A 12427-nucleotide genomic window follows, 5' to 3' on the forward strand; every position below is an offset into this window, starting at 1 on the left:
GCCAGGATGGTCTCGATCTCCTGACCTCGTGATCCGCCCGTCTCGGCCTCCCAAAGTGCTGGGATTACAGGCTTGAGCCACCGTGCCCGGCCTGTATCTTCTTTAACAAAATACTGAACTGCACTATTTATTGCAAAAACCGCAATTACTTTTGCACCAACCTAATATAAATGCTGTGGGTAACCTGGGTTTGTTTGTATGATAAATGTATGATACTAACTACTTCTTTTTACAGTTATTAATGTGCATATAATATTCCTTTTTGAAAATCTCAATTATTTACATTTCTTTATTTTAAACAGTAATCTTTTTCTTTTTTTTTTGAGATGGAGTCTCGCATTGTCACCCAGGCTAGAGTGCAGTGGCACAATCTCGGGTCACTACAAGTTCTGCCTCCCGGGTTCACGCCATTCTCCTGCCTCAGCCTCCAGGAGTAGCTAGGACTACAGGCGCCTGCCACCACACCCGGATAATTTTTCGTATTTTTAGTAGAGTTGGGGCTTCACCATGTTAGCCAGGATGGTCTCGGTCTCCTGACCTCATGATCCACCTACCTCAGCCTCCCAAAGTGCTGGGTTATAGGCGTAAGTCACCGCGCCCGGCCAATTTTTTTCAATACATGGAACACTTCACAAATTTGCGTGTCACCCTTGCAAAGTGGCCATGCTAATCTCTGTATTGTTCCAATCTTAGTATATATGCTGCCAAAGCAAACACTAAACTAATGTTATTTCATTTTCATTCACAGTTATTATCTTAGGATAAATTAGGAGACATGACATTAGGATTAAAGGGTATGCAAAATCTAAGGTTTTTGACACATACAATCTATTGCTCTTCAGACTCAATGCCTGAACTAATTTATATGCTCACTAGCAATGCACGAGCATGCCTATTCACCACACTCAACAAGGATACCCTGTGAGAGTAGGAAAAAATGCCTTTATTTTACTGTTTAATAGTTATTATTTACTATTTTGATATAGTGTTTTAAATTTGTGACTTTGATTGCTAACAAAATTGACCTTTTAAATATTTTATATTCTTGTATTTCTTCTTTGTAAACGGTCTGTTCATGACCTTTGTCTACTTTTCTATTAGGCTGTTCATTTCTTTTGTAACATAATAATTAAAGAAAACAGGTAGGGCCATATCCCAGTAGTTTGAGAAGCTCAGGCAGGTTGATCACTTGAGCCTAGAAGTTTTGAGACCAGCCTGGGCAACATGGCAAAACCCCATCTCTACCAAAAAAACATGAAAATTAGCCAGATCGGGTGGCACGCACCTGTAGTCCCAGGCACTCAAGGGGCTGAGGTGTGAGGATCACTTAAGCCTGGGTGGTTGATGCCGCAGTGAGCCGTGATCGTACTATGGCACTCCAGCCTGGGCGACAGAGTGAGACCCTGTCTCAACATACACTACAAAATTAAAAAGGTAAAAAGTATTCAGAGAATACCTGATTGCAACCAACTGGCTACCCTCTTTGGAAACAACTACTGTTACCAGTATATTGTGTATCCTTCTACTAGGGATTATCCCTGAGCATAAGCAATAGATACTTAAAAAACTTTTTTTTTTCTTCTGTTTTTAAATAGACACAAGGTCTCACTACATTGCCCCGGCTGGTCTTGAATTCCTGGATTCAAGCAATCCTCCTGCCTAGGCTTCTCAAACTGTTGGGATTACAGGTGTCAGCCACCACAGCAGGCCAACAGTTACTTTTAACAGTAATCCTATTTATTGTTACAAAGTCATATTAACAGACGAAACTTCAAAGACACTCCAGTAAAATTTTAGTAGTCACTTAAGAAGCATCATGATAAATTGACTTTTAGAGAAACCAATAGTTTTCAGAGTAAACTTTTCAGAGAGAAACTTAAGTACAACAGGATACTTTGAACATTCCATAATAACTCCAGAATATTTTCAAAAATATATTCTGGCATCTTCTCAAATAAGGTTTTGACAATGGCAGGTTAAAAAAGGGAGGTTAAAATAGGGAGTTAGGAGACGATCTGAAAATACACAATACAAGGCCGGGTGCGGTGGCTCACGCCTGTAATCCCAGCACTTTGGGAGGCCGAGGTGGGCAGAGCATGACGTCAGGATATAGAGACCATCTGGTTAACAAGGTGAAACCCTGTCTCTACTAAAACAAAAAATTAGCCGGGCATAGTGGCGGGCACCTGTAGTTCCAGCTACTCTGGAGGCCGAGGCAGGAGAATGGTGTGAACCCAGGAAGCAGAGGTTTCAGTGAGCCAAGATTGTGCCACTGCACTCCAGCCTGGGCGGCAGAGCGAGACTCCGTCTAAAATATATATATATATACACACACAATAGAAATGTATAATCCCAGCTACTTGGGAGGCTGAGGCATGAGAATCGCTTGAACCTGTGGGAGGCAGAGGTTGCAGGGAGCTGAGATCACACCACTCCACTCCAGCCTGTGTGACAGAGGAGACTCTGACACAAAAAAAAAGAAAAAAGAAATGTATAATTCTCTTTCCAACTAGAGCTCCTGGAGGAAACACTTTGGTAAAGTTGATATCTTATTACAAGGATATCCACATGAGTATGTCTTCATTTTTAGAATATGCTACTGGAATACAAAGACTTAATCTGTCTTCTGAAAAACTGAAAATGATTATCAAGGCAAAGTTAAAATAATCAGATAATCAAAATATTATTAAATACGCTGTTAATCCATGAAATGCAGACTTTAAAAGATTATCAAATAGGTTGCAAGGGGAGCTCTCCAGAGGAATAAGGGAGCTCTTAGACTTAAAATAACTAAATTATGCCCGGAGTGGTGGCTCAAGCCTGTAATCCCAGCACTTTGGGAGGCCAAGACGGGCGGATCACGAGGTCAGATCGAGACCATCCTGGCTAACACAGTGAAACCCCATCTCTACTAAAAAATACAAAAAACTAGCCAGGCGAGGTGGCGGGTGCCTATAGTCCCAGCTACTCGGGAGGCTGAGGCAGGAGAATGGCGTAAACCCGGGAGGTGGAGCTTGCAGTGAGCTGAGATCTGGCCACTGTGGGCGACAGAGCAAGACTCCGTCTCAAAAAAAAAAAACAAAACAAAAAACACCTAAATTATATTCAAGATTTCCAATGAAAAGAGTGTGAAAAGATTAACAGTAGGAGACAAGAGAAGAGGAAAAATGGAGAATGGGGTGGAGGGAAGTTTTCTGATCTATATATATTCGAATAACTTGAGATATTCAAATCATATCAATGTATTGTCTACTTAATATATTAAAAGAGAAGGAGAAAAAGGACAAAATTAAGTTACATAAGCATCTAAAAAGCTAAATGGGAGATGATGTAGATATGAACATGATAGATTACCAGGTGCTCAGAGTACACAGGACGAAGATTTAAGAAGAGGAATCAGGCCGGGCCTGGTGGCTTACACCTGTAATGCCAACACTTTAGAAGGCCAAGGTGGGCAGATCACCTGAGGTTGGGAGTTCGAGACCAGCCTGACCAACATGGAGAAACCCTGTCTCTACTAAAAATACAAAATTAGCCGGGCGTGGTGGTGCATGCCTGTGATCCCAGCTACTCAGGAGGCTGAGGCAGGAGAATTGCTTGAACCTGGGAGGCGGAGGTTGTGGTGAGCCGAGATTGCGCCGCTGCACTCCAGCTTGGGCAACAAGAGAGAAACTCCATCTCAAAAAAACAAAGAAAAGGAATCAGATGCAGAGGGAATAAATGGGACCAACCGCTGGATGAACCAAGCTAATAAGCATAGTTTTAAAACACAGACATTACCCTACCAAACTCATCACAGCAACAGAGCTGTGTTAAAGCTGTTACAAACCTCAATTCTCTGATTAACCCTACTCTATCCCATATTCCCGCCATTTAGACTTGAGCATACACCACAAACCTCATCCATCAAATGTTCACAGAAAAAGTGACAGTCTTACCTGTAGTATGTCAATCCCCAGAAGCAGTTTGATGAGACTCTTAGAATAACATGCACCCATACTGTAAAAAAGAGACATCTGTCTTCCACTTTGCTTTCCTTGTTTTAATGCTTTTATCATCTTTTCTCAATAAAATTGGTTAAATACATAATTTTAAAGAGGAACTATCCTGTTATACAAGAAATACAGAAATGAGCAGACGGCTCTTAGCAAGGGAAAGGTAGAGATTTGAAATTCTGGGGGACGGGCGCCGTTGCTCATGCCTGTAACCCCAGCACTTTGGGAGGGTGAGGCGGGTGGATCATGAGGTCAGGAGATCAAGACCATCCTGGCTAACACGGTGAAACACCGTCTCTACCAAAAAAAAAAAAAAAAAACACAGCCAGGCATAGTGGCGGGCCCCTGTAATCCCAGCTACTTGGGAGGCTGAGGCAGAAGAATGTCACGAACCTGGGAGGCGGAGCTTGCAGTGAGCCAGGATTGTACTACTGCACTCCAGCCTGGGTGACAGAGCAAGACTCCATCTCAAACAACGAAAAAAAAGAAATTCTGTCAACACAGGTGAAACACACTCTAGAAAACACTGATTGTTAGGCTCATAACCACAAGCTTAGGAATTTTAAAGTTAGTTTAAATTCTGAAGAAGACAGCCTACACCAAAAATGAAATTTCAAACAACTGCGCTCTCCCTCCCCAGCCCCACGCAATTAGGGGAACAGACTGACTTTCAGCAAGATTCCATGCCTCCTCTCCACACCTGGCTTCCTCATCCTGCAGACGCTCACAAGACAAAAGGCAGTTCCTGAAACTGTCTTCATCCTCAGTATAAGACTCCAGGCCACTAACAAATTATCTATTATCTTTAATAAGGAGATTTAAAAAAATAAAAAGAATAAATATTTTTAGTTAATATTGCTTGTTAAAAATCCATTTTAGCCCACTCAAACTTTATACCAGTGTCCTAAATTTCCAAATTCTAGAGTATTATGCTGGCACAAGCAAAAATACCAGGGGAAAGAATACATACTTTTGGGATAGGAAGGGTGTCTCCTCAGGGTCTGAAAGAGCTTACTTTTGGAAAGCTATTTGGTCCACAGCTACACAGAAAAAAGAAGAGCTGGTCACCAGTCCTACCACAGTTTCTTCGTCTAAAAAGCCCAAGTTATTCCTGATAAAAACCAATAAAATATTTTCAACCCAATTTCAGAGCCACATCTTTTTTTTTTTTTTTTTTTTTTTTTTGAGATGTGAACTTGCTCTGTCTCCTAGGCTGGAGTTGCAGTGGCGCGCATCTCGGCTCACTGGAACCTCCACCTCGCCGGTTCAAACGATTCTCCCGCCTCAGCCTCCCAAGTTAGCTGTTACTTTACTAGGCACCCACGCACTACGCCTGGCTCATTTTTTTTCTTTTTCTTTCTTTCTTTTTTTTTTTTTTTAAGACGAGTCTCGCCTCTGTCGCCCAGGCTGGAGTGCTGTGGGCGGGATGCTCAGCTGCTGAGAGCGTCCGCCTCCCGGATTTCACGCCATTCTTCCTGCCTCAGCCTCCCGGGTAGCTGGACTACAGGGCGCCGCCACCTCGCCCGGCTAGTTTTTTGTAGTTTCTTAGGTAGAGACGGGTTTCACCGTGTTAGGCCAGGATGGTCTCGATTTCTGCCTCGTGATCCGCCGTCTCGGCCTCCCCAAAGTGCCTGGGATTACAGGCTTGAGCCACCGCGCCCGGCCTTTTTTTCTATTTTTAGTAGAGACGGGGTTTCACTGTATAATCCAGGATGGTGTCGACATCCTGACCTCATGATCCGCCTGCCTCATCCTCCCAAAGTGCTGGGATTATTGGCGTGAGCCACCGCGCCTGGCCCAGACTCAAATCTTCTAAACCTACATAAAAGACTTAGCTTTGATAGCAGAGAGCCACTAAGTGCTCTAAAAAAGACCTGCCATAACCTTAGCAAGCTAGAATAATCTGTTCCCCCAGAACACAATCTTATATGGCTCTATAAATTTTCTTTTGAAATTACTCTGACACTGATATAGTTGCTTTCTGGATATTTATTTTTTCATAAGAAAACACAAAAGAAATAATAGTATATAACTTTTTTTTTATAATAAAAGGATTAGAAATGCTTTACTTAACAGGTAGTAATGAGGACCAAAGACTGTACCATTTTCTTTTCTTTTTTTTTTTTTTGAGATGGAGTCTCACTCTGTCGGCTAGGCTGGAGTGCAGTGGCGTGATCTTGGCTCACTGCAACCTCTGCCTCCCAGGTTCAAGCAATTCTCCTGACTCAGGCGCCTGAGTAGCTGGGACTACAGATGCACACCGCCACGCCCAGCTAATTTTTTGTATTTTAGTAGAGACATGTTGCCCAGGTTGGTCAGGAATTCCTGAGTTCAGACAATCTGCCTGCCTCGGCCTCCCAAAGTGCTGGGATTTATAAGCGTGAACCACCACGTGCGGCCTGGCTGTACCATTTTCTAAAAAGCAATTTCAACTTTGTCTCAAGATGGATGGTCCTGTCATTTCTAATCTTCATTGCCTCTGTTTAGAAAACCCATGACTGGCCAGGTGCAGTGGCTCACACCTGTAATCCCAGCACTTTGGGAGGCCGAGGCGGGCGGATCACCAGATCAGGAGATCGAGACCATTCTGGCTAACACGGTGAAACCTCGTCTCTACTAAAAATACAAAAAAATTAGCCGGGTGTGATGGCAGGTACCTGTAGTCCCAGCTACTTGGGAGGCAGAGGCAGGAGAATGGCGTGAACCCGGGAGGCGGAGCTTGCAGTGAGCCGAGATAGCGCCACTGCACTCCAGCCTGGGCGACAGAGCGAGACTCCGTCTCAAAGAAAAAAAAGAAAGAAAAGAAAACCCATATTCAATCTTAAGCTCTTTCATTAAACCCACAGGATAAAATTAGATTAAAATATTACCTAGTTGATTCCGACTCTCTCTCTGGTTTTAAGAATAATTCCTGATGTCTTAAGAAGCTTTAGAGACACTGTCATTTTCTTCAACTTCATTAGGAATATGAGATGGAAAGTGGTTGCTTCCTGGTTTCTGAAAATTAGCATAATTTTAAAGAATATGGCAAATAGTAAAGGAAAAACGAAAACTTAAACCCAGGAATAATAATCCTGAGAGGAAAACTGATGTGTTCCTTAAAAATTATACTAGGATTGATGCGGTAGTGAAATAAAGTATCTTCAGCAATAGTGGCTTCCAAAACAAACAATTCATATCAACAAATGGAATTATTTTCACCTATTAAGTTTGCATTTGAAGAATTCAAAATGTGCGATTTCTGGCCAGACAAGGTGGCTTACGCTGGAATCGCAGCATATAGGAGGCCAAGGCAGGAGGATCACTTGAAACCAGGAGTTCAAGACTAGCCCGGGCAATAAAGCAAGACCCCCTATCTCCACACACACAAAAAATTAGTTAGGTGAGGAGACGCGCACCTGTAGTCCCAGCTACTTAGGAGGCTAAGGTGGAAGGATAACTTGAACCCAGGAGGTTGAGGCTATAGTGAGCTCTGATGGTGCCACTGCACTCCAGCCTGGGTGATAGAGCGAGACGCCGTCTCAAAAAAAAAAAAAAAAAAAAAAAGAGAGAGAGAGAAAAGAAAACCCAGATTCAATCCTGAGCTCTTTCATTAAACCCAGAGAATAAAATTAGATTAAAATATTACCTAGTTGGTCCCCATCTCTAAAAAATTAAAGTCAAACAAACAAGTGCCTAACAAGTATAACCCATGGAAATGTTTTCCATCCAAATTCTAAACTAGCCAGTGTCTCTCAAGCTGTTGCCTGCAAATCACTGTACTAGAATCACTGGGAAGATGTATATTCCTGGCCGGGCATGGTGGCTCACGCCTGTAATCACAGCACTTTGGGAGGCTAAGACAGGCAGATCACCTGAGGTCAGGAGTTCAAGACCAGCCTGAGTAACATGGTAAAACCCTGTCTCTACTAAAAAATACAAAAAACTAGCTGGGCGAGGTGGCGGGTGCCTGTAGTCCCAGCTACTCGGGAGGCTGAGGCAGGAGAATGGCGTAAACCCAGGAGGCCGAGCTTGCAGTGAGCTGAGATCCGGCCACTGCACCCCAGCCTGGGCGACAGAGCGAGACTCCGTCTCAAAAAAAAAAAAGAATGACATAATGAGGCCAGGCACACCTGAAATCCCAGCACTTTGGGAGGCCGAGGTGGATGGATTACCGGAGGTCAGGCGTTTGAGACCAGCCTGACTAACATGGTGAAACCCATCTCTACTAAAAATACAAAAATTAGCTAGGCATGCCTGCACGCACCTGTAAACCCAGCTGCTTGGGAGGGTGAGGCAGGAGAATCGCTTGAACCTGGGAGGCGGAGGTTGCAGTGAGCCAAGATTGTGCCACTGCATTCCAGACTGGGCAAGAAAAGCCAAACTCCATCTCAAAAAAAAAAAAAAGATATAAAGGGCCAGATGTGGTGGCTCTCACCTGTTAACCCCAGCACTTTGACAGGCCAAGGTGGGTGGATCACTTGAGGTCAGGAGTTCGAGACCCCCCCGCCTCCTTGGCCAACATGGTGAAACCCCTTCTCTACTTAAGATACAAAGAAATTAGCCGGGCGTGGAGGCTGGTGCCTGTAATCCCAGCTACTGGGGAGACTGAGGCTGGAGAATCGCTTGAACCTGGGAGGTGGAGGTTGCAGTGAGCCAAGATTGTGCCACTGCACTCCAGCCTGGGTGACAGAGTGAGACTCCATCTCAAACAACCACCACCACCACCACCACCACCACAAGAATGATATAGTGGACTCTGGGGACACGAGGGAAAGAATTGGGGGCCTTAGGGATTAAAAAATACACATTGGGTACACTATACACTCTTCAGGTGATAGGTGCAACAAAATTTCAGAAATCACCGCTAAATAACTTGTTTATGTAACCAAACACCACCTGTTCCCTAAAAACCTAGTAAAATAAAAACAAACCAACACAAACCACGTTAGAACTGCTTTAATAGAGTAGACGAGAGCAATAAATGAACTATCAACCTCCCCGCCCTCCACTCCCTTTTTGAGACACGGTCTCTCTCGCTGTGTCGCCTAGGCTACAGTGGAGTGGTGCTATTATTGACTCATTGCACACTCGACCTCCTGAGCTCAAGTGATCCTCCCGCCTCCTCAGTAGCTGGGATGATAGGCGCATACCACCAAGCCCAGCAGAAAGATACCTGTGGGGATTATCCCATCTCAGGGCAGATGAGGAAACCGAGGCTTCGGGCGCGGAGTCTCAGAGAAGAACTACGACCGCGGACCGGGCCTAGAGATTAGGGTGCGGGGCCTCGAGAGACTATGACCACTGCTCCACTTACTCACCAAGAAGTCGTCACTCGTAGTTTTCTTTTATTTATTTATTTATTGTTTTGAGACGGAGTCTTGCTCTATTGTCCAGGCTGGAGTGCAGTGGCGCAATCTCGGCTCACTGCAAGCTCCGCCTTCCGGGTTCAAGTCATTCTCCTGCCTCAGCCTCCCGAGTAGCTGGGACTACAGGCGCCCGCCAGCACGCCCGGCTAATTTTTTCCTATTTTTAGTAGAGACGGGTTTCACCGTGTTAGCCAGGATGGTCTCGATCTCCTGACCTCCTGATCCGCTCGCCTCGGCCTCCCAAACTGCTGGCTGCTGGGATTACAAGGGTGAGCCACGGCGAAGGCCCGCCGCGGGTAGTTTTCCACTTTCCCGCCAGGCCCGACGCTGCTCTGACGCCACCGAGGCGCGCCACGTCGTGACGTCAACTTTCGCGCCGGAAGTGTAAGGCCGGGCAGCCCAGCTGAAGGCAGTAAGCTGGCCTCTCAGTTGCAGGATAGTTCTGGGATACCGGGGCAAAGGGTCGTGAGAAGGCCCGGAGGCGAAGTCGAAGAGAATCAACTGTGCCCTGGAGAAGAGAAGCTCGCCCATTCCCGACTGGGAGCCAGCTTTCAGTGAAGATGGCAGGGCCAGAACTGTTGCTCGACTCTAACATCCGCCTCTGGGTGGTTCTACCCATCGTTATCATCACTTTCTTCGTAGGCATGATCCGCCACTACGTGTCCATCCTGCTGCAGAGCGACAAGAAGCTCACCCAGGAACAAGTATCTGACAGGTCAGCGCCCTCCCTTCTCCTGCCTACCTCACACCGCCGTGACCTTGGGCAAGAAAGTGCAGGAGTTGTGTCAATTTGCCTAGGTTCACGTCGCGTCCCCACTGGCAGGATGACCTTACCCGTTATCTCTGTGTTTCACTTTTGTCCTCTGTGAAATGGGGATGATAACAGTACCTGCTTCGTAGACAGGTAGGAATCAAATTAGATGATGTCTGTAAAGCCCTTAGCACAGGATCTAGGACGTATTGAGTTTTGAAAAAAACGGTGCTGTTAATCCTTTACGTTAGTCGCCAACCTTCGGTGGGTTTACCTATGAACTATCCCATCCTACCCTTTCGTTGAGAAGAGTGCCAGGTGCGTTACTGCTTTTAGTCTTTGTAACATCCAGTCAAGTGAGTGTGATAATCTGCATTCTACCAAATTACTGTACCAGGAGTCGGACCTGGCGGGACTGTAAGCTGAGATGCTAAGTACCAAAGCTCTTTGCAGTCTGTAAAACTGCTGTTAGAGATGTAAGGAATTGTAGTTATCATTTCCCCCCTAGAGTGGAGGCAACTTCCTCACATATTTCATTGCAGTATTTATTTATTTATCTACGTATTTACTTATTTTTGAGACAGAGTTTCGCTCTCGTGGCCCGGGCTGGAGTGCGGTGGCGTTATCTCAGCTCGCTGCAACCTCCGCCTCCCAGGTTCAAGCGATTCTCCTGCCTCAGCCTCCTGAGTAGCTGGGATTACAGGCCCACACCACTACACCCGACTAATTTTTGTATTTTGTAGAGACAGGGTTTCACCATCTTGGCCAGGCTGTTCTCGAACTCTTGACCTCAGGTGATCCACCTGCCTTGGCCTCCCAAAGTGCTGGGATTACAGTTGTGAGCCATCACGCCCAGCCCCTCATTGCAATATTTATATACAGAGACAGGAATTTGAGATGATTTTAGATGGTTATCTAGACATGTACCCCTTCATATTAAAGTAATAGTTTTCTCCCAGCTACTTGGGATGCTGAGGCAGGAGGATTGTTGGAGACCAGCCTGGGCAACGTAAGGAGACATTGTCTCTTAGAAAAACAAGCAATTTTCAGTCAGTTCTGATTACGTTCAGAAACCATCTCAGGTAAGTGCTACTATATCTTTAGCACACCCCTCTCACATTAATTTCTCGTTTTAATAAAGAGAGTAAGCCTCAGGCTAAGAACTTTCCACAGGTAATAGTATCTAGTTAAAATTTAATAATGTTGTTTTGTTTCTACTGTATTTAAGTTACTTTCTTTTTTGTGACAATACTGTATTTTCATTTGCTGGTAATTTAAAGATTCCTTTAAAATCATATAGATGGGAAAAAAGTTGATATATAAAAAGTATTAAATATGTAATGATACAAGTGCTAGACAAAAATTCTGACCCATGGCATGAGAATGACTGAAGTTTATTTAGGAAGCACTGCTGTAACATTTCCCAATTATGCCAAGAAGAATAGTAACCATTTACTCTATCAGGCACTATGCGAAGCACTTGTATTCATTAACTTATTTAAAACTCAAAACAACTCTATGAGGTACTTATTGTTGTCTCATTTTATAGAAACTGAAGCTTTAACAAGTTCCACGGTCACACATGGTGACATTCAGGACTTCACACCAAGCCTTCTGGTCTTGGGCTTTTTCCACTATACCACAGCGATCACTATCTTTCTGTAGCATTAGTTTTAGAACTGACCAGAGCCAGCACCCCACCCTGGAGTGAACCTTAAGAAGTCAACTTACTGGCTGGGTGTTGTGGTGGCTCACCCCTGTAATCCCAGCACTTTGGGAGGCGGAGGTGGGTGGATCATAAGTTCAGGAGATTGAGAACATCCTGGCTAGGATGTTTCTACTGAAAATACAAAAAATTGGCTGGGCGTGGTATGCTGGGCGCCTGTTGTCCCAGCTACTCAGGAGACTGAGGCAGTAGAATTCCTTGAACCCAGGAGGCAAGAGCTTGCAGTGAACTGAGATCATGCCACTGCACTCCAGCCTGGATGACAGAGTAAGACTCTGTCTCAAAAAAAAAAAAAAAAAAAAAAGTCAACTTACTGCTTGAGTGTGGTGGCTCACGCCTGTAATCCCAACACTTTGAGAGGCCAAGGCAGGCAGATCACAAGGTCAAGAGATCAAGACCATCCTGGCCAACATGGTGAAACCCTGTCTTAACTAAAAATACAAAAATTAGCTGGGCGTGCTGGCACGTGCCTCTAGTCCCACCTACTCGGGAGGCTGAGGGAGGAGAATCACTTGAACCCAGGAGGCGGAGGTTGCAGTGAGCCGTGATCACGCCACTGCAGTCCGGCCTGGCGACAGAGGAGGACTCCATCTCAAAAAAAAAAAAA

General features: G+C 44.9%; 1 protein-coding gene and 2 long non-coding RNA genes across 4 annotated transcripts in view; 1 reads left to right on the forward strand and 2 right to left on the reverse strand.

Annotated features, from left to right (window-relative positions):
* LOC108512283 (uncharacterized) overlaps positions 1-4224 on the reverse strand; it is a 7022-nt gene extending 2798 nt beyond the window's left edge. The window contains exon 1 of one of the 2 annotated variants that reach the window (XR_001880559.1): positions 3939-4224. This is a non-coding gene — a long non-coding RNA (uncharacterized LOC108512283). Of the gene's footprint in view, positions 1-3354; positions 3456-3938 lie in introns of those variants that run through there. The other variant, XR_001880558.1, reaches the window with a different exon arrangement.
* A 736-nt stretch (positions 4225-4960) lies between these two features.
* LOC108512284 (uncharacterized) lies at positions 4961-9320 on the reverse strand. Its single transcript, XR_001880560.1, has 3 exons — positions 9296-9320; positions 6866-6992; positions 4961-5035 (listed from the first exon to the last, which is right to left on the reverse strand). It is a non-coding gene; the product is annotated as an uncharacterized LOC108512284 (long non-coding RNA).
* Positions 9321-9437: 117 nt separating this feature from the next.
* EMC3 (ER membrane protein complex subunit 3) overlaps positions 9438-12427 on the forward strand; it is a 24622-nt gene continuing 21632 nt past the window's right edge. Inside the window, exon 1 of the mRNA XM_017847457.1 lies at positions 9438-10058. Coding sequence (XP_017702946.1) covers positions 9904-10058 — 155 coding nt within the window. The 5' untranslated portion in view covers positions 9438-9903. The remainder of the gene's footprint in view (positions 10059-12427) is intronic.

The sequence above is a fragment of the Rhinopithecus bieti genome, unplaced genomic scaffold (genome assembly GCF_001698545.2).
Source record: "Rhinopithecus bieti isolate Rb0 unplaced genomic scaffold, ASM169854v2 scaffold_29378, whole genome shotgun sequence".
Taxonomy (NCBI): domain Eukaryota; kingdom Metazoa; phylum Chordata; class Mammalia; order Primates; family Cercopithecidae; genus Rhinopithecus; species Rhinopithecus bieti.